Source organism: Podarcis vaucheri (genome assembly GCF_965113315.1).
Source record: "Podarcis vaucheri genome assembly, chromosome: 14".
Classification (NCBI taxonomy): Eukaryota; Metazoa; Chordata; class Lepidosauria; order Squamata; family Lacertidae; genus Podarcis; species Podarcis vaucheri.
The window spans coordinates 54233238-54258941 of record NC_138752.1 but is presented as its reverse complement, the minus strand read 5'-3'; the positions used below and the strand labels follow the sequence as shown (position 1 = coordinate 54258941).

The 25704-nt window shown below is 50.6% G+C and overlaps 2 protein-coding genes and 1 long non-coding RNA gene across 3 annotated transcripts in view; 2 read left to right on the top strand and 1 right to left on the bottom strand.

Moving 5' to 3' along the window:
* The window catches only part of LOC309519153, a 130582-nt gene that overhangs the window by 32576 nt on the left and 72302 nt on the right, over positions 1-25704 (bottom strand). The gene's annotated exons all lie outside the window — the stretch shown is intronic.
* Positions 12661-18940, top strand: ACTB (actin beta). Its single transcript, XM_082199811.1, has 6 exons — positions 12661-12822; positions 15290-15418; positions 16086-16325; positions 16819-17257; positions 17431-17612; positions 18063-18940. The coding sequence occupies exons 2-6, from the start codon at positions 15296-15298 to the stop codon at positions 18204-18206; spliced, it is 1128 nt and encodes a 375-aa protein (XP_082055937.1). The 5' UTR covers positions 12661-12822; positions 15290-15295; the 3' UTR covers positions 18207-18940.
* Positions 23201-25704, top strand: part of FBXL18 (F-box and leucine rich repeat protein 18) — a 37608-nt gene continuing 35104 nt past the window's right edge. Inside the window, exons 1-2 of the mRNA XM_082199733.1 lie at positions 23201-23336; positions 25215-25415. Coding sequence (XP_082055859.1) covers positions 23319-23336; positions 25215-25415 — 219 coding nt within the window. The 5' untranslated portion in view covers positions 23201-23318. The remainder of the gene's footprint in view (positions 23337-25214; positions 25416-25704) is intronic.

Below are 25704 nucleotides of genomic sequence, written 5' to 3'. Positions count from 1 at the left end.
TTCCTGGTTCCCTGTAACTTGGCTTCTCGCAGTGAGGGAACCGCCAGAAGGCCCTCGGAGCTGGACCTCAGTGTCCAGGTAGAACGATGGGGGTGGAGACGCTTCTTCAGGTATACTGGGCAGAGGCCATTTAGGGCTTTCAAGGTCAGCACCAACACTTTGAATTGTGCTCAGAAACATACTGGGAGCCAATGTAGGTCTTTCAAGACCGGTGTTATGTGGTCTCAGCGGCTGCTCCCAGTCACCGGTCTGGCTGCCACATTCTGGATTAGTTGTAGTTTCCGGGTCACCTTCAAAGGTAGCCCCACGTAGAGTGCATTGCAGTAGTCCAAGCGGGAGATAACTAGAGCATGCACCACTCTGGCGAGACAGTCTGCAGGCAGGGAGGGTCTCCTCCTGCGTACCAGGTGGAGCTGGTAAACAGCTGCCCTGGACACAGACATGACCTGCACCTCCATGGACAGCTGTGAGTCCAGAATGACTCCCAGGCTGCGCACCTGGTCCTTCAGGGGCACAGTCGCCCCATTCAGGACCAGGGAGTCCCCCACACCTGCCCACCTCCTGTCCCCCAAAAACAGTACTTCTGACTTGTCAGGATTCAACCTCAATCTGTTAGCCGCCATCCATCCTCCAACCACCTCCAAACACTCATATAGGACCTTCACCGCCTTCACTAGTTCTGAGTCAGAGATGCCAAGAGGGTTGGCTGGCTACCCAGAGGGCAGAGATATTACACCCTTAAATAATCTCTAAGTAAACTGTTTGGGGGTGCCAGAGAGACCATTTGCCTTCAAGCCTGATTCAGAAGGAGCACTAAATCTGAAGAAAGGCTTATTTAGGACAGGCTTGTATTTAAGGATTCCCCACTGCAATGTAGAAGGAAACATGGAAATTTCTCTGCTACCCTCCCCCCCCCCAACCCAGCATACAAGGAAAAGGGAACCGCAGGAGGGGCTGAAATCTCCTTCCCCTTCTTTTCCCCACCCCCCCTTTTTTTGCAGCCTAGTAACTTCCATGGCCTTATTTACAAGGGTGATTTAAGACCTCCCGATGCACTGGGTTTTCCCTGCATTGATTTGCACCTGCCTTGCCCAACCTGGTACCCTCTAGGCCACGGGTTCCCAAAGTGGCTAGTACCCCCCCTCCCGGGTGTGTGTGGATTACCCAGGGGAGGACCAAGAGGCAAGAGGATGTCAAGGAGGAGAGCGGGAATTGGAAATGACTCTCAGGCATTGAGAAGCTGGCCTCACGGGATCAGGTTCATGCATTCTGTCTAATTAATTAAACGACAGAGTTTTAATTGGATTTGGAATGCATGTGCAATTAAGCGTTACTATTCTGAATTCTGTTGTGTCACTATCTTCCTTAGTGGGTCGTGCAAACCGCTATTCTGGATCATGCTTTTTATAGGGTAGAGGGGATGAGTTTGTGGAATCGAGGAGACCCCAAAAAGTTTGGGAACCACTGATCCAAACTATATATCCCAATACAGTGGTACCTCAGGTTAAGAACTTAATTCGTTCCGGAGGTCTCTTCTTAACCTGAAACTGTTCTTAACCTGAAGCACCACTTTAGCTAATGGGGCCTCCTGCTGCCGCTGTGCCGCTGCCGCACAATTTCTGTTCTCATCCTGAAGCAAAGTTCTTAACCTGAAGCACTATTTCTGGGTTAGTGGAGTCTGTAACCTGAAGCGTCTGTAACCTGAAGCGTATGTAATCCGAGGTACCACTGTAGTCCCAGCCGGCATGGACAACGGTCAGGACTGATGGGAGCTGATTCCTACCATTCTTTTCCTTCTTGTCCGTTTATGCCGTTTCCTCTGCTCTCGGCTCGGCCAGGGAGCTGCTGACGGCAGCAATCTGCCCTCCGGTTGAAGTGGAACAAGGGAAGGGCTTTTGAGAGCCTTTCGTAAGGCGGCAGGGGTGGGGGTTATGTGAGGGTTGAGGAAGTGCCATCAGGAATCGAGAGGCGCAACCTTCGCTATGCATCAGCCGGGGAACTGGCTGCGTGGAATGTACAAATGATGTACATTCCTATATAGGCTTGCCCACTCACAGGGTTTAGACTGAAGTTTCAACGCTGGGCAAAAGACTTTGGATATAATATCCAGCTTAAATAATTGTAAAGGTTGTGGAATGGAAGGATAAAATTTACAGCCTGTAATGCTTTGAAAGAGAATATGATGAAAATGATGTCTAGATGGTATATTATACCAGTGAAATTAGCTAAAATGTATAAGAACAAATAATAAATATTGGAAATGTAAAGAAAAAGGAGGAACATTTTATTATACGTGGTGGGAATGTAAGAAAGTAAAGAACTTCTGGGAAATGATATATAATGAGATGAACAAGATCTTGAAATATAAATTCTTTAAAAAACCAGAAGCATTTTTACTTGGTATTATAGGCCAAGACATTAATAGGCAAGATGTTAAATTGTTCTTATAAGCAACAACAGCGGCAAGAATATGAATGGGATCAATCAATCAATAATAAACTGATAAATAACAACGCACACCAACTCTGCACTGGAGTTTCTGGAAACCAACTATCAAACCTGCCAGGATTAAGGATGGCTTCCACCCCAATAGAAACAGTGCTTATTTATAAAGCCACCCTTATCTGATCGCGAAGGGATGCGCACTACTTTGGCTGTGATAATAGAGGCAGATGCATCACGGGTAAACAGTAGGACACGAAAGGTTAATGGTTAATGGAGCAGGCAACTAGTCCCATACAGTAACTGGTATTGTTTAATTTTTCTGCTGAGATCTTATCGGTGAGTGGGGGGGGGGGTGAGGCATAAACTAAGCATCCCAAATAGTGCTAGAGGTCAGTGGTGGCGCACCAACACTCGCTTTGGTCAGCTCCCAGATCTTGATGTCTAGCCGCAGAGGTTTATTTTATTCCCCAATTATCTTTTGGACTTTGGACAAATATCTTTCAGACCTTATTAAACTGAAGCTGCGGATTCAAGGGAGGTTTCGCCTTAGATTATTGGAGGGGTGGGGTTGGGAGAGAGGATGCAAAAAATACGATTGCAATGAAAATGGCGCTGCGTTTATTTAACGCCTTCTGAGGTGCCCAAATGGAAGTGAGAGCTGGACCATCAAGAAGGCTGATCGCCGAAGAATTGATGCTTTTCAATTATGGTGGTGGAGGAGACTCTTGAGAGTCCCACGGACTGCAAGAAGATCAAACCTCTCCATTCTGAAGGAAATCAGCCCTGAGTGCTCACTGGAAGGACACATCCTGAAGCTGAGGCTCCAAGACTTTGGCCACCTCATGAGAAGAGAAGACTCCCTGGAAAAGACCCTTATGTTGGGAAAGATGGAGGGCACAAGGAGAAGGGGACGACGGAGGACGAGATGGCTGGACAGTGTTCTCGAAGCTACCAGCATGAGTTTGACCAAACTGCGGGAGGCAGTGGAAGACAGGAGTGCCTGGTGTGCTCTGGTCCATGGGGTCACAAAGAGGCGGACACGACTAAACGACTAAACAACAACGAGGTGCCCAAGGTAATTCACAGAGATTCTCTCGAGTAATCCTTCCACCCTAAATGGTAGTCTGTATTATTAACTCCCCCCCCACACACACACTGTGGCAGGAATGGAAGGCCGAGCCCCCGCCCTGTGGCTTCATTCCTCAGGTGAGATTCATACTGGGTATTGCCAGGCTAAGCCACCTTTCATCTCTACAATCCTATGGTCTCGCCACAAATGCATGATGGGAGCCAAAAGGTAAGTTGGGGCACCTTGAGGTGCCGCAATAAACAGTTTCTTTTAAAAAAATAAATCGTTTTTTAACATATCATTTTCAAAAATTACTAAACATACTTTTACATCTTATACAATTTTTTTTGACTTCCATCAATCACATCTGAAAATTTTCCAATCTTTCCCACTTAATTTACATTTCTTACTTTCACTGTTACATTTAAATATCATAACTAATATCTCTCTTCTTTGCAATATTTCATATATTCCTCCTTACAAAACTTCTTGTAGTCCCACTAGCGTAATTTGCTGATTACAGTTGCTCTTCATATAATTCGTATATTTCTTCCAATCTTCTGTGAATCTCTGGTCCTGCAGGTTTCGAATCCTTCCTGTCATTTTGTCCAATTCTGCGTAGTCCATTAATTTTGTCTGCCATTCTTCTTTCGTCGGTATTTCTTCTTGCTTCCATCTCTGGGCCAACAATTCTCTTGCCGCTGTTGTTGTGGATAAGCAATAAACAGTGTCTTTGCGGGGGGGGGGGCGTTAAGAGGTTTTCCACAACCTGATTCCATCCAGCTTCCCTGCGCGGTAATCCAAACATCTGTTCGCAGGAAGTAGCACCAAGCTTTGCCGTTTCAAAGGTGGCGAGAGCGCTGTATTCTTAGGACTTTAAAAATCCATGGGATTTCTTTCTCGAGAGCCGTGTGCATACAATATATTCCCAATGCTCTGCAAGAACCTGCCATAGGGTGTGGAACATGTAGCCCTCCATATACCAGTACTTATTTTTAAACTAATATTATTCACACTGCACCTTGCAGGATACAAGCTTATAAGAAACAGATTATGCAACTTTTTTTCTTTTGCAAACTATGCCTGCCTTGGCTTATAAGGAACAATGAGGACCCTTAAGAACATAAGAAAAGCCGGCAGGATCAGGCCAAAGGCCCCTGTTCTCACCATGGCCAAATAGATGCTATTCATTCATTCATTCATTCATTCATTTCCAAGCTTTTCCTCAACAGAAACTCAAGGCAGCTTAGAAATAGAAATAAAAAGGTAAAGGTACCCCTGCCCGTACGGGCCAGTCGTGTCCGACTCTAGGGTTGCACGCTCATCTCGCTCAAGAGGCCGGGAGCCGGCGCCGTCCGAAGACACTTCCGGGTCACGTGGCCAGTGTGACGAAGCTGCTCTGGCGAGCCAGCACCAGCGCCGCACACGGAACACCGTTTACCTTCCCGCTGGAGCGGTACCTATTTATCTACTTGCACCCGGGGGTGCTTTCGAACTGCTAGGTGGGCAGGAGCTGGGACCGAACGATGGGAGCTCACCCTGCCGCGGGGATTCGAACCGCCGACCTTGCGATCGGCAAGTCGTAGACACTGAGGTTTTACCCACAGCGCCACCCGCGTCCCTACAAATAGAAATAAGAACAGCTAAAACCACGGGAAACCAGCGAGTGGAGCCAAGCACAACTTCCGTCTCTGCACCTGAAGTTTCCAGCACCTGGGATTCAGAAACATTGCTAGCTCCAGCTGCAGAGTCAGGCCACAACCATCCTGGCTAGCAGCCATTGATAGCCCCCTCCCCTCCTCCGTGGATTTGTCTAGCCCTCTTTTAAAGCCATCTGATTGGCCACCCCACCCTCCTGTGGCAGGGAGTTCCGCAGTTGAACTCTGCACTGCTGGAAGAAGCGCTTTCTTTCTTCTTTTTTATACATTTTTATTAATTTTTCCACATATCATTTCCAGCAATCATTTAACATACATTATTATCTTATATAATATTTTAGACTTCCGTCAACTACCTCTGAAGATTTTCCATTCTTTATCACTTAATCTGCATTTCTTAATTTCTCTATTACTTTTAATTGTCCGTAACTAATCATTCTCTTCATAGTCTTCCTTGCAATATTTTGCATAGTTCTCCTTACAAAACTTCTTGCAGTCCTACTAGCGTAATCTGTTTATTACAATTGCTTTTCAAATAGTTCAAATATTTACTCCAGTCCTCAAAGAATCTCTGGTCCCGGAGGTTTCGAATCCTTCCTGTCAGTTTCTCTAATTCTGCATAGTCCATTAATTTCATTTGCCACTCTTCTTTTGTTGGTAATTCTTCTTGTTTCCATTTTTGTGCCAATAATATTCTTGATGCCGTTGCTGCATATAAAAACAATTTACAATCCTGCCTATTAATATCCTCCCCTACAATGCCAAGTAAAAATGCTTCTGGTTTTTTAATAAATGTATATTTCAACATCTTTTTCATCTCATTATATATCATTTCCCAGAAGTGCATGACTCTTGAGGGGGCAGCATGTGTGTGTGGGGGGGGACGACCTGTCGTCGCACTCCATCTCCCATCAGCTCCAGGCTGTCAGCAATAAAATGTCAAAATCCCACATAACTGGACCCTGTGTGCTCTGCTGCTTACCTTGCCACTTAACCCTGGAGGAACAGAAAAAGGTGCTACAAGTAAGAATTAGGATCAGAGTTGTCCACACACAGCCCTTCTCTCTCTCTGGCTGAAGTGCTGTTCCGTGGGCGCCATTCTTCCTTGCAATTCGTCCATGACAAGTAATGCGCTGGCCGTTGAGAGGTGGTGTTGACAGCTGCTTTCCTGCTGCGTGCAAGGATTCCACCCTGGCTCGCTCTGCTGTCGTCGACGTTGCCACTCCTGGCAGAGCCACTGGCGCTGCCCAACTCCACTTCCGACAGGCCGTATGAGAGATGGAGTGGGTGGCGGCAGCAGGAATATCAGGCTTCTTGCTCAGAGCAAAGCCGCTCCCTCCCTCCCCTAATTAGCAGAATCCTTTATCATGACTTTCCAAACAAGGACACCTGAAAAACTGCTATTTATGCCTAGTTTACGCAGACAGCAGGTGCGCCTCTCCCTTGGGGCGGTTTCCTTGAAAACGGGGTGGAAGCATTCCTTCGAAACAGGTGTCATGGTGGGGGCCTCTTTCACCAAGGCAAGGCGACTGACGCTGGGTGTGTTCCTGCAAGGTGGCAGAGGAAGGAGACCAGGGAAAGATATTGCCAGAGTGCCATGAAGCAAGCCAGAGTTTCATTTGCTCTCAATTAGCCGGCTGCCTGGGACGCGGGTGGCGCTGTGGGTTAAACCACTGAGCCTAGGGCTTGCCGATCAGAAGGTCGGCGGTTCGAATCCCCGTGACGGGGTGAGCTCCTGTTGCTCGGTCCCTGCTCCTGCCAACCTAGCAGTTCGAAAGCGCATCAAAGTGCAAGTAGATAAATAGGTACCACTCTGGCGGGAAGGTAAACGGCGTTTCCGTGCGCTGCTCTGGTTCGCCAGAAGCAGCTTAGTCATACTGGCCACATGACCCGGAAGCTGGACGCCAGCTCCCTTGGCCAGTAAAGTGAGATGAGTGCTGCAACCCCAGAATCAGCCACGACTGGACCTAATGGTCAGGGGTCCCGTTACCTTTAGCCGGCTACCTGGTTCCCTGGTTCCCTGTCCATGACATCACCATGGAAAGTTACAAGGAAGGAGATTCCGACTCAACATCAGGAAGAACTTTATGCTGATAAGAAGACGTGTTAGACAAGGGAGAAGAGTCGGGGGAAGAAGATTGGAAGAAATTTAAAGACTATCTACAGAAATATTGGAAAACTAATGAATGTTAGAATGATGTTGGATAGAAATTAAGTGGTTTCCAGCTGTAATGCTTTAAGGGAATATGAAAAATGGGTTGTTAATAGGGAAAAATGTAATGTTATTATTTTAAGACCAAAGATTAGGATGGAGTCGGTGGAAGAAGATTGGAAAAAATGTAAAGTATATTTACAAAAACATTGCAAAATTAATGAATGTTAGAAGGATGCTGGAATGAAGCTATATGGTTTTAGCAGAAATATAATAAAGAATTAAGTAAAAGCTGATTGATAATGGGCCAAAATGAAAAAATTTAAGGTTAGACCGTTAAGATAAATTATAGAAGAAAAATTGAGAAAGATGGAAAGAATTTGCTGAAATAGTTAATTGAACTAGAATACAAAAAAGGGAGGTGTGAGGAGGTCGATGAAACAAGTAAATGAAAGGTAAAGATATGGAATATTGGATGTGTGTTTTAGTGTTTTTGTTTCTTTTTGCTGTATTGTTGTATTGTTTTTTATGTTTTTCTTTTTATGTATTGCAATGTATGTTCTGTTAAACTTTTTATTGTTTTTCTTTTTTCTGTAATCTTTAAACTTCTAATAAATATCATTTTCATAAAAAAGAAGAAAAAAAAAGGAGAGGTGTTAGACAGTGGGACGTGGTCTCTCTCGGGAGACGATGGACTCTCCTTCCTGGGAGGTTTTTAAGCAGAGGTTAGATGGCCACCTGCCAGGGGTTCTCTACCTGAGATTCCTGCATGGGAAACCTGATGATGACGATGATATTTAGAAGACTGTGCATGCACTTCCAAACTTCAGCGTGTTGTAAATTATAGCATAGACCCTGAGGCAGGGGTCTTCCCTCCTGCGCTTCCCTATCCCAGTTGACATCCATCACCAGGGCCTGCCCCCAGGTCTCAGGTTTGGGCCCTGAAATGTTAGGATCTGGGATGCTCCTGAACTGGCTCCGCTGGGGAGCAGGTGGCAGGCTGGCAGGGAGTGGCTTGCTCTAAGGCTGCCTAGTGAGTTCTCCGCAGAGGTGAGATTCCTGGTCAGGGTGCGTGATGGAGTAGAGAGTCAATCTCTTGACTGCTTTTCACCCCCCTCATTCTAGGAGAAGAACTTCCAGCAGCCTGCATCTCTCAAACGCCGTCCCTCTTGTTTCTGCAGAGCTCTCAGCGCTTGGGAGCTGAGGGAGGGATGATGTCTTGGGATCTGCCTTGTAGAAAAGCATTCTGTGTAAAAACTACCTGTCATTATTGCCGTGACAGGGAGATATCACCTAATGCTTGTTCCCAAATGAGAGAATGTTGCTGCTGCTGTTTTGTGTAGTGCACGGGGAACCAGCCTCTGCCCGAAGGAGGCTACAATCTAAGATTCCACCCAGGGAAAGCAACAAGAAGGGAGGGACAGAGATACAGGTGAAAGTAAACAGCTGGCGGATTTACAGGTATTTTGGCTCAGGACTGAGCATACCTTAATGCTGATTTGTTTAAATGCAAATTGCATCAGCTGATGGGTGGGGCAGGCTTGGTAAACATGGAGATGGGGGCGTAACCTTTCCCCTACCTGAGAAAGATCCTTCCTCTGAACCTGCTGTTTGCACTGGGAGGAAATCCCCCGCTGGTGCCTGATCCTGTTGATTATCGGAGCGGAGCTGATGCAATTTGCATTTAAACAAATGTGCAGGTTTGATGCAAAGATGCCTTGGAAAGTCAGGCCAAGTCTAATTTGGCCCCAAACTTCCCTAGGGGATGAGGATTAACAGGTTGTGCCAAAGACTTCCTGAAAACCGCCTGATCTGTAAGCATGCTTTTACTTCTAGCACCCCGGTATTACAGGAAGTACCAAACTGCCCTGTTGAGAAAAGGGCAACAGAAATCAGCAATGAGATTTAGAAACTCCGCTGTGAAGGAAGGCTGCAGCATTTGGGATATCCCCCCTCCCTGTGTAATAATACTGGAACTTATAGGCCTCCAATGGAGTTGCATGTTGGACGGACAAAAGGAAGTATTTATTCACAGTGTAAACGATGCAATTCACTTCCAGAAGAGGTAGCGATGCTCAAATTGGATGGCTTTGAAAGGGGATTGGTCCCTTATATTTCCTGCCCCAACCTATCCACTGTGATCCACGCAACGGTCACCTCCAGACTTGACTACTGTAATTCGCTCTACGCAGGGCTGCCCTTGAAGCTGTCCCAGGAACTCCAGTGGGTCCAAAATGCTGCAGCGAGGCTCCTTACGGGGTCCCTGCCATGGGAGCATATTCACCCAGTGCTCTACCAGCTGCACTGGCACCCAGTGGAGTACTGGGTCAGGTTCAAGGTGCTGGTTTTGACCTTTAAAGCCCTTCACGGCCTAGGACCCTCGTACCTACGGAACTGCCTCTCCCAGTATGCCCCGCAGAGGACCTTAAGGTCCATAAATAGCAACACCCTAGAGGTCCCGGGCCCTTAGAAGTTAGATTAGCCTCAACCAGAGCCAAGGCCTTTTCAGCACTGGCCCCGACCTGGTGGAACGCTCTGTCTCATGAGACCAGGGCCTTGCGGGATCTGATTTCTTTCCGCAGGGCCTGTAAGACAGAGTTGTTCCGCCTAGCCTTTGGCTTGGAATCAACTTGATCCCCTCCCCCTCTTCCCTTCTTCCTCCTTCTGTGATGGAACTCCTATTTGGGGACTTCCCTGGCTTTTTTCTGGCCCACATAGGACCAGTCTGGATAGTTGGCCTTGATGAAGATTTGATGTTTTCATCCCCAAAAAGTTTTTTGATTTGTGTTTCTACTGAAATGAGGCTGCATTTTAATGTTTTATTTTAATTTTTGTTTTTAAGTTGTATTTTAATCCATTGTTGTTATACTTGGTTTTAGCCGCCCTGAGCCCGGTCTTGGCTGGGGTATAAATAAAATTTATTATTTATTATTATTATTCTTCCTCCAACATCTGAGACAGAAGACAAAAGGGCTGGAAGTCGCAGGAGGCAGGCAGGATCCTGCTTGCAGGTTTCCCACAGGTGTCTGCAAACCCCAGACCATGAGCCCCAAATCCTATGACCAGCTGAGTTTGGCACATCTAAGCAACTCTGAATGGGAGAAGGGAAAACATACTGGAAAATATTCTCAGAATTCACTCATTTTAGGCTTTGTAGGGTATGTCCCCTAGCTGAGGGCATGCAGTCTCGCTTTGGAATCTAGGAAAAGCCCTGCGTAGGTGAACCCAAAGGACCATCTATCTCGAACCTAGTTTCTCGAGTAGGGATGGGGTAGATTCAGTTCCTGTTTATAGCCAAATGCATCAAATCCACACATTCCCAAACAAGAACCAAGATACAGTCACCCTTTGAGATTTTGGATTTTGCAATGCAAAATTGTGTATGTCGGGGGGAATGCGCATGAAATATATCCACGCAACGGCGAAAGTAATATACCAAACCGCATTGTATTACGGAAACCTGCTTGCAGAAATGTGGGCCTTTGTCAAAACTGCATGCAGAAATGTGTTTATTAGGTGCAGAAGGTGCTGACGAATCTTCACGAGGATGTTAAAAAAATAATACCCACATGCTGCTTCAAAAATGTTGAGAACTGAATTTTAAGATTGGAAAATCCGGAAACTGGGAGAAGTGAAACTGGCCCCCTACTCACGAGCAGCCTTTGGCCTCATGCCAGAGGTGGGCGGGACCAGCGACAGAATGGGATGGAAGAAACTTCCCTTTCTTTAGCCGGCCCATGCCATGCACAGAGCCCTTCATGCAGGGAAGAGAGATCATAATATTATGAGAGTTCACATCCTGGGCAGGCCAGGGCGAAGGAGGGTCGTAACCACCTAAGAGAGGAGCCTGTTGGATCAGGCCAGTGGCTGGATCCTGTCCACATCCTGTTCTCACAGGGGCTGAAGGAGCCCACATGCAGGACTGGCGTCTTCTCCCCTCCTGCGCTTCCCAGACCCTGGCATTCAGAAGCCGGGCACAGCAAGGCCGTCATCGTAGCTGGTAGCCACCAACAGCATTGCCCTCCCAGCCTCTTTCATCCCTACATCTTGTGGCAGCCAGTTCCGTAGGTTAACTTTGTGCTGCGTGGAGATTTGGGCAGGGGATCCAGGTGCCCCTGTACAGTCCAAAGGAGCGTCTTTAAGGTGACCCCCGCCTACAACTAGCCGGTGTGCGTGGTTTCCATTAAATTTAGCAGAAGTTGCTTCTGCCCCAGCATGCATAGGACACAGTACTTCTTGCACCGTCCTTAAATGTGGGTGTGGGGGGGACGACACACTGACCCTGCTGTGGGTCCAGTGAGGCTCATGGCCTTCCTTGCAAAGTTTTGACCCATTGGCCTGATCTCTGAGTGGTTTGCGGGTCAGTTTGATGGTTTTGAACTGGGAAGTCAATCCTATTCTGTGTGTATGTGAATATGCGAGAGGCAGGGGGGTGTTGGAGTAAACAAAATCTGGTCTTGTTCAACAGTGCAGAGGTCAGAGTGCCAAACTAGGGCCCGAGAGAGACCCGAGTTCAAATCCCCCACTGGGTCCTGAAGCTGGTAGCCAGGGCAGGCATGCCTCTCGACCTAACCTAACCTACCCGGCCCGGTTGTTGTGGAGAATAAATGAAGCCTAGGACCTGGGAGAGACCCGAGTTCAAATGCCGCTCAGCCATCAAGCTCCCGACCTAGTCTACCTCGCAGGGCTGTTGTGGGGATGGATTAGCAGGGGGAGATGAACCCCGCCTGCCACCTTGAGCCCCTTGGGAGAGAAAAACGTGGGATCGATTAAGGCAACCAATACAAAGACTCAGCCACGCAGGCTTTGCTTCCAAAGGAGGCGCACAGGGTCCCCGGTTCAGGTTCTGCAACCTCCCTGTACCCCCCCCCAAGTGCCAAGCTGGGGTCCCCAATAACCAGCGCGTCCCTTTGGGGGGACGGAGGCGGGAGCTGGGGAGGCCGGCAGACCCGGCAAAGGCTGTGCACGCGCGTCGCTGGTTCTTTCCAAAGCCAGAGGCCTCTCCGCGCCGCCATCCCTTTGCAAGACCCGATGCACCAAACGGCGCGCTTGCAAAGGGAGGCTCGGCGGTGCAATGCTGCGGGGGGGCCCCCTTCGCGAGGGAAGCAGGCGTGCAAGCGGCCCGGGCAGAAGCCGCGCATCTCTGCCCCCTCCCCGGCTTGCATTCCCCCCCCCTCGCTTTGCAAGAGAGAGAGAGAGAGAATTGCTGCAATGTGCACCGAGGAGCCTCGTGAGTGAGTGAGGGCGGCGCAGCCAATCCGAGGCGCCCGCTCCGAAAGTTGCCTTTTATGGCGAGAGCGCCGCCGCGATGCCCGTATAAAACCCGGCGAGGCGGCGCCGGCCGGGCAGCCCTTAAGCGCTCTCTCTGCCGTGCGGATCTCTGTTGCGCGCCGGGTGCTCTGCCGCCAAGCTCCCCTTTTCGCCGCCCCCGCCGCTCCTTTGGAAAAAGCCACCTGCCCCCCTGTTCTCCAGCAAGCAGCCTTGCCACTAACAAAAAGGTAAGCGCCTCTGGTTTATTTTATTCTAATTTTTTGCATTTGCAAAAAATGGAATCCGAAGAAGCAAGGGGGTGGGGTGGGATCTTGGCATTTGCAAAGAGTAAGTGAGCGTGCATGGGTTAAAACGCTTCGTGGTGGGCTTCGGGGGGCTTTGGCCCTCGGTTGCGTAAAGTTGCGCGTTGTTGGGGGCTCGCCTAAGAAAGGCGCGCGCCGGGTTTTGGTTGCTTTTCTTGGGAAGGAAGCCCTTTTTTGGGGGGGGGGTCTGGATTCTCGGAGATGGGAGGCTCGCTCTGTAAAAGGGGAGCCGGGCTGCATCTCGAGGAGGGGGCGCGCGGTGGTTGCAAAGGGCTTGGATGAATGGCATGTGCGTCCGCCTTCCGCGGAGAAGCCGCGAGGTTCCCTTTGCACGGAGTTCGGGATGGGTTCGTGTGTTGGGGGGTTGCAGGTTTTCTGGTAGGATCGCGCGCCCCCTTTGCGCCGGCGCCTTTGGACTCGGCGTTCCGGGCTGCGCAATGGGCTGCGCGCCTAAGCCGCGGCGCGCCCGGGATTTACAACTCCGGAGTAAAGCGCTCGGGGGGGGGGTGCCGAGAAACGGGAGGCCTTTTGCCCAGCTTTTGTTAACGGAGAGAGAAGGATCTCCCCTCCCCGGAGCTAAAAGAAGGCAGCTGGGTTTGCGCGGGGGTTTTCCTGTTCGTGGGAACGCGTTGACGCGAGTCTCGCCTTGCGCCAGCCAACGGCCTGGCCCGGGGAGACCCGGTCAGAGCTGGGCGACTCTTCCTAGGCATTCCCGGGCCTGGTAGGCTCCGTTTCCGGGCTGGTGGTCGGTTTTTCGTGGGGCCTTTTTCTCCCCCGCCCCCCCAAAAAAGGGGGATTTATTGCAAAGTGCAAAGATGGTGGGCTTGACTTGCATGGCTAAGCTTGGCCATGCTGGCAGCCAGTTGGCTTTGAGGGAGGGGGGTTGTTGGAGAGCTGCTCCCCCACCTTTTCTCCTGAGCCCCCCTCCGCCTAGGAGGGAGGGGGGCAGCACCCAAACGTGCCAGGGTGTGCCTCGAGGAGGAGGGGGTTGTTTCCGGTGGGGGAGCCGGCATGTCTATTGTATTGGTGGAACACATGGGGGGGGGAGGCGCCTTTGGGGGAGGGGGAGCCGATCAATCATTCACGGAGGGGCTGCCCCACCCAGGTGGGTGATGGGCGCTCTTTTGTCTCCTTGGAGCAGCTCTAGATCCTTCGGTGGGGGAAGGAGGAGCAGGAAGTGTGTTATTTCTGTTATAGTCTGTGTGTTATTTCTTTAGGTAGGGGGGACACTGGCTGCCCCCCCATAAAGAACATTTACTTCTTTGCTCAAGTACCAAAAAGTCCCCCCTCTCTTCTTTCAGCTCTTTGGCCTTTTTCTTCTAAGCTTCCTGGCGCCGAGTGGCATGGCGCTAGTCCTCATTGAGAACCTTCCATTGTGATTTATCTTTATAATGAAAGACTTCAGCGGCCGGCTGCTCTGGAGAGGGGTGGGGTCCTGCTACGGCCAAGTGGGGAAGGGGTACAGGACACGCAGCTCCTGGGTGGAAATTCCCAATTTTTTAAAGCACTGCTGAATTATTTGTGGCTTGCTCCGAAACAAACGGGGAGTTGAGATGCTGCTCCTTTTTTGCAGGTGGGGAAGCAGAATTTGCTCTTGGGAGTTAATGCCCGGGAGAGTCATCCTTCCCTCCGAGCCCAGAAATAGCATCTTAATCTTCGGCCGGGGACAAAGGGCCCTGGCCATGCCAGCCTCCCCTTGCAGGAAGGCGAGGCAGACGGTGCCCCCCCCCTTCTCTTAAAAATCATTGGGAGGAATATTCTTGCTCCTTCCTCGCTTTTAAGCCCGCATCTTGGCTTGCGAGACTAGCAGGACAAACAGGTTGGCGCGCTGGGTGCGGACGCGAGAGCCCTTGTGCTTTTTGAAAAATAACCTATAGGGTGTAACTTGCCCTAGTTTCAGGGCACGACCGTTAAGGTCTTATCTTGCCTGAAAGGGGTGTTGAGATGAGTTGCCTGCGCCACTCCTGGGAGTGGCCCTCAGACATATGCTCCTCTCCGGAGAGGGTGGGGGGAAGGCGTGGCCTCCCTCCCCATCCAGCCCTCCGAAATCTGGCTGCACAGCTCGCCTTTCTCCCAACCATTGCCTTTTATGGTAATAATGCGAGACGGGGAGCAGAGGACTTCCTTTGTCCCAAATCTGCACAGAGGAGGCGGGGGCCCCCTGGCGGCGGCGGGCGGCAAGCGCCGCACGATGACAAAACAGGAAGCTGGGGAGGAAGTTGGGGTGGGCGGGGGCCTGCCTGCGCCATTAAATCCCCAGAAGAAGTGGGTGGGGTGGTTGCGCTTAGCGGCAGGTGGCGCCGAGTGCGAAACCAGTACCCTGCGGAAGAGACGGTCCTCGGATCCAGCTGCCTCATTGCCAACTCTTCCTTTTTGTTTCCTCCTCTTAAAGATCGCCATGGATGATGATATCGCTGCCCTCGTGGTTGACAACGGCTCCGGAATGTGCAAAGCCGGTTTTGCCGGGGACGACGCCCCTCGCGCAGTGTTCCCCTCCATCGTTGGTCGCCCCAGACACCAGGTATGTCGCTTGCCAGGGCCTCCTAGGCTCAAAAGTGAGTTTAAACGCATTGCAGGTCTCTAACAAAGTATAGTTGGTAGGTCTCTAAATCGGATGCTGCTGCTGCCAACTTGTGCCTGACACTGATAGTTTTAAGTGCCCTTTCACTACCAACACCAGGTCCACTTCGATCCAAGTCATCTTCTAATTTCTCTCTCTCCCCCCCCCCCCCAGCCTTGCAGCTGGAAGTACCAGAAGGGGTTGAACCCAGGGGCCAAGTGTGTACAAAAGCAAACCGGGGCCCTTCCTCACAATGATCTCTGCCCCTTTTTGAAAAAGCTTGGAATAAGTAGCCTCGAAATAAATTTCAGCAGTGGACGGCTCTCTAGATGGGCAAGCACTTTTAGCTGGGAGTTTTTCTCCTCTGTGCCAGCAAGTGAAATTTAAAAGTCCCTTCCTCCCTTGGGGCTTTCCAAAGCCTTTATACAGAAAAGAGGCAATGATGAAGGGGCTGCCCCAGGTGTGGAAATGGCCCCCCACCCTGGGCTCCTTCACAATCGAGTCTTCTTGAGCACCAGGAATTTAAGACAAGCCCCGCCTGCTGCTTTTTGTGCCCGGTGCTGGGCTTCTGCTAAGGGCTGGCTCTGGTGCCTGCTTGTGTTCTGATACCTCTTGTCTCTCCTCCCAGGGTGTGATGGTTGGCATGGGCCAGAAGGACAGCTATGTTGGTGACGAGGCACAGAGTAAAAGAGGCATCCTGACCTTGAAGTACCCCATTGAACACGGCATTGTCACCAACTGGGATGACATGGAGAAGATCTGGCACCACACCTTCTACAATGAGCTGAGAGTCGCCCCAGAAGAGCATCCTGTGTTGCTGACAGAAGCTCCCCTGAACCCCAAAGCCAACAGAGAAAAGATGACACAGGTACGTGCCGGCAGAGCCCTGCTTCTGCACACCTTTCTTCCCCCTCCCCTGCCAACGTGCAAGAAGGCTACCTGTCAACATTCCCATTTTCTTTTTGCTCATCTTTCTCCTCTTTTGCCCATCTCTGCAGGGGTTTCCTTTCCTGGTCTGAATTTCTCTTGCTGGATCTTGAAAGGTTTTTATCTCTCCTGAATTGGCTTTTCTTTTCTCCTCCCGACTTGCTCGCACCACTTAAAAGCCGCTGCTCTTTTCCACTAACCCTTTTGACTTTGTTTTTGAGTGACGTCTGTAACATTTCCTGTGTTGTGAAACCGGGGCGGCACGGGCAAGAGTTTGCCACTATGCAAGCTGGTTGCATCAATTGTGTGGGGGCCCATGGCTGCCTAAGCATGGGCTGGCCATCTGGGTGGTACAGGCTGTGACCTGTTGAGCATGAGTTTTGGGTGCCCCTGGGGCTTCCAGGTTCTTGACGGTCTCCCCTGTGCTCTTCCAGATCATGTTCGAGACTTTCAACACCCCAGCCATGTACGTAGCCATCCAGGCTGTGCTGTCCCTCTACGCCTCTGGCCGCACGACAGGCATTGTGATGGACTCTGGCGACGGCGTCACCCACACTGTGCCCATCTATGAAGGCTACGCCCTGCCCCACGCCATCCTCCGTCTGGACCTGGCGGGCCGCGACTTGACCGACTACCTCATGAAGATCTTGACCGAGAGAGGCTACAGCTTCACCACCACGGCCGAGAGGGAAATCGTGCGCGACATCAAAGAGAAGCTCTGCTACGTTGCGCTGGACTTCGAGCAGGAGATGGCGACCGCGGCGTCCAGTTCCTCCCTGGAGAAGAGCTATGAGCTTCCTGACGGCCAAGTGATCACCATCGGCAACGAGAGGTTCAGATGCCCAGAAGCCCTCTTCCAGCCCTCTTTCCTGGGTAATCTTTTTTTTTGCAAAGCTGTTCCCTCAAATCATAGCCTTGGCAGAAATTGGGGGTTGTAGTCTAGCAGTATCTGGAGGCTGTGGGTAAAATCAAGGTTTCGGTTGTGTGGTTGGGGGAACTTTGTCCTGGGTCTGAGGCATTAAAAGTTTTTTTTTACCTTCCGGCAGGTATGGAATCCTGCGGCATCCACGAAACCACCTTCAACTCCATCATGAAGTGCGACGTGGACATCCGTAAAGACCTGTATGCCAACACCGTCCTGTCTGGCGGCACCACCATGTACCCAGGCATCGCTGACAGAATGCAGAAGGAGATCACAGCCCTGGCACCCAGCACAATGAAAATCAAGGTGAGCTTTCTGTTTTCAGCTGACACTCTTCAGCCAGTGGAGCTACAGGAGACTTGGCATTGCTTTTAAGCAGGTCCTTCTGTAGCTAACTCTGCCGCCTGGAGGACTCTGGTTTAAAAGCGTCCTTTGCAGCCGTCCTTTGGCCCATCTCCTTGTCATGAAGCTGTGTGCATAAATCACATCCTTGGGATTTGGGGCCTGCGAAGGAATCCTACCAACTCTACAAAGAGCTGCCATGATCTCCGGCAGGGGTTGGGAAGAATGGCCAGGGGTTGGGAGTTTTAGTTCAACGACTGCTTGTTTTATACCAGGGTATAGTCATTGTTAGATTCTGTGAATGGGCAACACCTGAGCACTCAGGTGAGCTTCTGTAGCCTTTTTCATGGCTGAAACCTTTTCACCCCCTGCCTGTGGAGTCTTAACAAGTTCTGCAACGCTTTCTCCCAACAGATCATTGCTCCACCAGAGCGCAAATACTCTGTCTGGATTGGCGGTTCCATCCTTGCCTCCCTGTCGACCTTCCAGCAGATGTGGATCAGCAAGCAGGAGTACGACGAATCTGGGCCCTCCATCGTCCACCGCAAATGCTTCTAAAACAGGACTTAGTTACCATGATAACAATTACCCCCCTTTTTTGACAAAAAACCCCATTACTGTGCGTTTAAAAAAAGTGAGAGTTGAGATTGGCATGGCTTTCTTTGTTTTGGCGCTTGACTCAGGATATAAAACTGGAACGATGAAAAGTTGACGGCAACAGTCTTTTAGAAAAATAATAATTGTGTTGGAGCGAACATCCCCCCCCCCCAAAGTTCTGCAATGCATCTGAGGACTTTGATTGTACATTTGTGTTCTTCCTCTTCCTTCCTTTTTTTTAAATAGTCATTCCAAATATGTACCATGCATTGAGAGGAAGTTAAACCGGCCTCTGCGGAGGCAGCAGCCCAGCTTTTGAAGGAGCAGGAGTACTTTCTGGTGTTGCAGGAAAGTATTGCTTGTACTTAGAAACCTCCCCCCTCCCAAATGTAATCCAACAAGTGTCTTTTCTGTATCTTGCGCCTTAAAACGAAAAAAACACTTGGTCCTCTTCCAATTTTTGTTTACTTTTGGCCATGCAAAAAACCAATAATGAAATAGAAACGGGCTGTGTAGGTTTATCTTCTTCCCAATCTCTAGATGTGAAGGTTTACAGTGTACCCCCCTTCCCCCTCCCAGAGCTGGGGGAGCCCTTACCCAAATTTGGTGCCAGTATGTATACGGGGATACGGTGGGGGTGAAAACTGTACACTGACTTTAAAATAAACAGTTCCAATAAAGATGCACATGATAGACTTTTGCCTCTTCGTGTCAAGTCTCTGGTCCGCGCAGCCTGGGTTTGGTTGGGGCAAAGAAGAGGGGTCATAGAAACAGAACGGCAGAGGTGGAAGGAACCCCTAAAGAATGTGGGGAGGGTGGGGGGCTTTTATCCCCAGGGCCGGTTCTGATCAATTGCCGCCAATCTGGGAAGTGTTGCCAAACCAAGCTGCTAGTCTAGTTGGAGTAATGCATGGTCCAGGTCAGCCACAGGCTTCCATACATGAACTTCCTTCCCTTACGAGAGACTTCCCTTGCCAAGGTAGAAAGCGGTCTGACTACAACTTGGAACAAGCATGAAGCTAGTACAAGAATGGGAAACCTGGGGCCATCCCAATCCCTATCGGCCGTAGCCTGTAGGGTCTGTGGTTGGGGGTGAGCAGCCTGACACCATTTGGAAAGACCTGGCCTTGTGGCTCAAAAGCGCTCCTGGGGTGCAAGTTCTGCCTGCTTACAGGCTGGGCTTTGAACCACTGCTGTAGAAACAACTCATGAAGCCTAAGGGCTGAGCAGAGTTGGAGGCAGCCTGCTTACTCTAAGCTTCAAGCAAAAGTCTCTTGGCGTAGTTTCATTCCTGCAGGCAGACTATGGTGCTGAATACTAATAACGTGCAGGGGCAGGATTAACTGGACAATGCCTGCCCTTTTTCCTTTTGACTTCATTTCCTGTATGGGCTTGAAGGGCAGATATATAAAGTATATGAACATGGTTCCAGTTCAGGGTGAGCTCTGCCTTTTGATCTACTAAGATCTTCTGTTCTAGCTGTTTCTAGGTGCATTCAAGGACCATTGGGCTGGCAATTCAAGGCAGCCAGAAGCCCTGTGAGCATATGACCCAGGCGCTTTGCTCTGGTCTGTGCTGAAATGGTCCTCTTGGTACTGGAGGTTCTACTGAGCTGAGGGGCTGGCATGATGCACAGGATGGTAGAAACCAAAGAAAAGTAGCTGCTTCAGTTTGGCACCTTGAGGATAGTATTTAGAAGCATTTCTAATTATAAAAAGCCATTCAGCTCTCAGATGGCAGCCTGCAACCCCTGATACTGTACTGAGTTAGAACCGGTGAAAATAAGTCTAGAACTGAACCAAGCTCTTAATATTACTATCTCCTTATGCAGAACCTTTTTTTTATTTTGACTATGGCAGACCAACACGGCTACCTATCTACTACTAGAACCTTTTTAGTTGCAAACAAGCAAATATGTATTAATCCCCTAGCACAGAGATTTCTCTTCTGAGACTCCTGGATTCCATCTGCTTGCCCAAGTCTGCCTTGAACAGGGGTCTACAACCCTACCCAGTGTCGTCAAATGAGCATTTGCTGGTTCCTTCAGATGTTGGTTGTACGTGTGACCACTTAAAGGTAAAGGGACCCCTGATGACTTGGGTTGCGGAGCTCATCTTGCCTTATTGGCCAAGGGAGCTTCCGGGTCATGTGGCCAGCACTACTAAGCTGCTTCTGGCAAACCAGAGCAGCGCACAGAAATGCCGTTTACCTTCCTGCTGGAGTGGTACCTATTTATCTACTTGCACTTTGACATGCTTTCGAACTGCTAGGTGGGCAGGAGCTGGGACCGAGCAACGGGAGCTCACCCCGTCGAACGGCCGAACTTATGACTGGCAAGCCCTAGGCTTTGTGGTTTAACCCACAGCTCCACCTATGTCCCTTAGTCCTTCCCTTATAGATAGGTCCTCCTTGAGTGACTTCAACTGCCAATAGTCATTTTGAGATGCAGCTGAGCAACCTTAGGGAAGCTTGGCAAACAGTGCCAGCCTGGCAATATGGGCCTCTCAGCGATGCCTGGAATCCAGGGTGCACTGCTTCTAATGGGAGGTGAAGGAATGAGTTAATGGACAGCCATTGAGAGCTGATTCCTTTCTGGCTGTCTTGCAGGAGGCTTTTCCACCTTCTATGTACCTTTTGCTGGAATCCTGTCCCTCCTTCCTTAGACACTGGCTGTTTTCAGTCCAGGTGTTTTGAATAGCAGGTGCCTCTTGCTATTTAAAAGGGATCCAGTGGATTCATGGAGAAGAGGAGGTCTGTTGAGGGTTACTAGTGAGGATGGCGCTCTAGAGATCTCTAGGATCGGAAGCAGTGGGTCTCTGGGCAAGGTCCCTGATAATGGGTTTTGCAGACAGGCTCCTGTGAGGGATGGGGGTGCTGGAAGAGGAGACGGACTTTTGTTCTAGCAGGGCTGATTTTGCGCTCCTGAAAACTTCCAGTAGCGTTTACCTGCATGAGTTGAACCGAGGAAATGGGGTGTGTGTGTGTCTTTCTCACTAGCAGTTCTGCAAAAAGGATTTACTGTACAGTACAGATGGTTCTTTAAAGCGAGCAGAGGAGAGTTTTTCTCCCTTGCAACGCTGGAACTGATGGGCACCCAAAGAAGATGAATATTGGAAGGTCACCCAGAGCAGAGTTGAAACTTTGGAACTCCCTCCCTCAGGAGACAGGGATGGCCACCAACTTAGAATCGTAGCACTGGGTGGGACTCCCAGGGTCATCTAGCCCAGCCCCCTGCAATGAGGGATTTCAACTAAAGCGTCCATGACAGATGACCGTCCAGCATCTGCTTAAAAACCTCCAAAGAAGGAGAGGTCACCATTTCCCAGGGGAGTCTTCCTGATGTTTAGTCAGAATCTCCTTTCTTGTAACTTGAAGCCATGGGTTCAGGTCCTACCCTCCAGAGCAGGAGAAGCCAAGCTTGCTCCCTCTTCCATGTGGCTTCCATGTGAAGATGGCTATTGTAGCTCCCCCGAGTCTCCTTTTCTCCAGACTAAAGACGCCCAACTCAACCGTTCCTCCTAAGGCTTGGTTTCCAGACCCTTGATCAACCTGGATGGCTTTAAGAGAGTTTTAGACAAAATCATGGAGGAGAGGGCTATGATGGCTATGTCCTGTGCCCACCGTCAAAGGCCGATATGCCTCTGAATACAGACAGCTCAGTTGATTAGCGCATGGTGCCGCTAACTCCAAAGTTGCAGGTTCGATTCCTATATGGGAGAGCTGCCTATTCCTGCATTGCAGGGGTTTGGAATACATGATCCTGAGGGTCCCTTCAAACTCTAAGATCCTATGACCACATAAGCCATGGGGAGGGATGCATTTGGCCGTCACACTACAGTTCCCATCCCTCTGGGAGAGGCATTAAGCGCAGCCCTAGCCATGTCTGCTCAGAAGTCAACCCTGCTGAATTCTGAGCGGAGTTGGGATTTCAGCCTCCGCTGTCCTTAATAATCCATATTTGCTGCAAGGAATTTGAGAGCCCTGCTGGAACGGGTGAAAGGTGTGCAGTGCAGCGCCCAACCAGAGTCCACAAGCACAATTGCACTCTTGCTGCTGCCCCACAGCGGCTGGTGTTTGGAGGCCCACGGTCTCTCATCTGGAGGTAGCAAACAGAGCCATCGTGACTTGCAGCCTTCCCAAAGAGTCTGCCTAGTCCTCCTTTTAAAGCCATTGAGGTCCGGCACAGGCTCTCTCTTTCCTTGGATGTTTTTAAGCAGAGGACGGGTGGCCAGCTGCCAGGGGATTCCTAGAATGGTAGAGGTGGAAGGGCTCTCGAGGGCCATCTAGTCCAACCCCCTGCAATGCAGCAATCTCAGGTAAAACATCCAGGACAGATGGACCTCCAAGCTCTGCTTAAAAACGTCCCAGGAACGGGAGGGAATCCATTCCGCTGTCAATCAGCTGCAATCCTTGAGCTGCAATTCCTGCATTGCAGAGGGTTGGGCTGGATGACCTCGCGGGGTCCCTCCCAACTCTACAGTTAGGAAGCTGCTTTAGACCAAGTCAGGCCCACCTCGCAGGGTTGTTGTGAGGACAAACAGGGGAGAGGGAGAGCTATGGACGCCGCCTCGGGAGGAAGGTGGGACACGTATGCCCTCAGTCACTATGCAAATAAAAGCAGGCATGTTTTGGATAGCAGCCTAAAAGCAAGAAATCTGAGTGCCGGCTCTTTTTTTGGGCTGGCCAATGCCACTCCCAAGATGGCGTCCGGGACACGATGGTACATACACGGAAAGAGAGGGAGACACAGAGAGAGAGAGAAATAGACGGAGACATAACGAGGAACACAGAGGCAGAAACTCTATTCCCGCGCCAGCGCCGGACGGAGGCGGAGAAGCTGGAGAAGAGACGGCTGGGTGGGGGGGGGGGCTGACCTTCTCAAGATGGCGCCTCCGCTTTCTTCCGCCTCTCCCCAAATGGCGCCTCTGAGGCGGCCGGGGAGCGGAAGTGAGGTCAGGAGCGCGCCGGAAGCTGCTCCGTCCTCGTCTCCGCCGGCTGGGAGGCTGCGCGTGAGGAAGGGCCGGCGGCCGGGGCAGAGGCAGAGGCGCTTTCGGAGTCCGAGGCCCGCCGACCATGGCCTCCCCGGGAGAGGTAACCCCGCGGAGCGAGGCGCGGCAGCCTCAGCCAGGCCTTGGTGCCCATGGCAACCCCGGCTCCCCCGCCCCTCGCGTGTCCATGGCAACCGCTCCCAGCAGCTCCTCCCGGGGGCGAACGTCTGAAGCGGCCCTGTCGCGTGTCAGGGGGGAAGCGGCCCTGTCAGTGCCGCCTGCTGCTTGGCAGGGAGGGAAGGGGAGGGTTCGGCTCCTCGGAGAGGCTGCATTTATTTATGTATTTCATCTATTTCATAAAAATCCAGAAAACATCGCAGGTTCCCAAAGGGGAAGCTTCTATATGCGGGTGGTTGACCTTTATTAGCACGTTTGCAGCTCTCCCTGGCGTCCGATTTGGTGCCAGGCAGGGCTGACCCCCCCCCCCCGCCCCGAGGTGCCTGCTCTTCACTGCTGGCTTTTCCCTGCCTTGCTGCCTCTCGGGTCTGATTTGTATCACTTATCAGCATTTCCATGAATTAAAGTGAGAGCAGGTAGGACAGAGGTTTCAGCCTCTTGAATCTCAAAGTGCAGAGCAGCAGCTGCTATAAGGTAAGGCTGCAGAGTTCATACCCCCCCCCCCCCAAGACAATTGCATGGGCCTTAACCTGGTGTCGAAAGTTGGGGGCAGCTGGGCCTGAGTAGGCGCCTCTGTTTTGCTCTGACAGGCAGCTACTTTCCAGCACGAGTGGGTGATCTGTGGCCCTCCAGATGTTATCGGGACTCCCATCAGCCCCAGCTGCGCATGGGAGGGGTGGGAGAGTGGCAATTCAGCAACATCTTGGGGGGGGGTCCCCCCACAAATGTTCCCCTACCCCTGTTCCAAGGCTGAGGCTTCTGCAGCTCTGCTTCCTGAGGCAATTCTAATGGTCATTCAGAATGGGACCTCTTCTATGCAGAGCAGCTGCACCACCATCTGAGCTGTGCCCCCCCCTGTCTCTCCCAGCATTGTAACTTGAGATCTTGGAACTAGAGGTGCAGCGTGTACACCCATCCATCGCCCCCTGCTCAAATGCCAGCAGATTTCTCCCCCCCCCCCATTGCGGTAGTTGACCAATTCCCACCTCTCCTCCCCCCACCGCTTATATTTCATTCTACTTTCTCTTCATCCACAGCTGTGGTCTTGCCCCAACTTCCCCCCTCACCACTCTTCTTCACCCCTCTACTTCAATTTCTAGCCTTTCCCCCTCTTCCCCAGCTTCTGGTCTCCATCCATCTCCTTCCTATGGGGCCTTTCCTTCTATCCACGGTCACCCTCCACACAGCAGACCCTCACCGCTTTTGGTTCATAGCCCACCGTTCTCTCACAGGCCACTTTTTAAGTGCCTTGAGTCAGGTGTGGTTTTGCACCCAGGAGGAACTGGAGGACACAATCCCCAGGGGCCCCAATTCAGGCCTGGTTCAAGCATGCCTGTGTGTCATTTGGCATCTCGAGGCCTGCTGGCTCACAGTGGGCCTGTGATCTTCACTCCCCTGGGAATTGTTGTGTTCCGTTCACATGTACAAGATGCTAACTTGAAGACCTTTCATTCATATTTATCCACTCAACCATAAGTCACCAAATATTGCAGCGGAGAAAAGTTAAAAGATAACGTTCACACATTGTAGTCATCAGGTGATAAACATGCATGTGTGAACAAGTTTCCTTGCATTTCCAAGTTGCTTCCTGTATTGCTCTTTTCTCGATTTTGTTCTTTACTCTCCTGCTCTCTCCAAAATCCCCTCTTTTCTTTGTTAACTGGCTTGCAGGTTTCTTCACCGGAAAACCCGTGATTCCATATGCTCTCCTTCAGACACATTCTCTTCCCCAACGGTCCCCAAAGGAATCTCATTTCTGTGTCCTGAGCTCTTTTGCTTTCTCTCTGTCTCTCTCTCTCTTCAGGAAGTGACGAGCGATGAGAGTGGAGAGGAGAGCAACGCTATGAACTTAATGGAGTTCTCGGATGAGATCCTTTTGCACATCCTGAGGTACACCCCAGTCTCAGACCTTGTCCTGAATGTCCGAAGAGTCTGCCGGAAGCTTTCTGTTCTTAGCCTCGACAAAAGCCTTACCCACGCCATGACCCTGCATAAGGACTATCAGGTGAGGAAGAGCCTTGAGGGAATCACGGGATGTGGATGGAGCTGGGCGGGATACTTGTTCTCAGGGATACTGGGTTTCAGTTAAGGGATTCAGTCCCTAGAGTACATCAGGGTGGAGAAGGAGATTAGTATTTTAAGTGAAAAGGCACCATGGAGAAGGTGCTTCCTGGGTTTAGTGTAAGAAAATGCTTTCCCTTGTCTTTATTCTGGCCTCAAACAGGGGAGGGGGTTTGCTATATGGCTCTCTCTAGCAGAGAGAGAGAGAGAACAAGCTCAGTGACACTTTTCAG

What these genes read in the sequence shown, in the direction of transcription:
- ACTB (XM_082199811.1), top strand. Translation starts at nt 15,296, where the DNA reads ATGGATGATGATATCGCTGCCCTCGTGGTTGACAACGGCTCCGGAATG. An exon ending in ACAGAGAAAAGATGACACAG is followed by an intron (nt 16,326 to 16,818) that starts GTACGTGCCGGC and finishes GTGCTCTTCCAG; the next exon opens with ATCATGTTCGAGACTTTCAA. An exon ending in CCAGCACAATGAAAATCAAG is followed by an intron (nt 17,613 to 18,062) that starts GTGAGCTTTCTG and finishes TTCTCCCAACAG; the next exon opens with ATCATTGCTCCACCAGAGCG.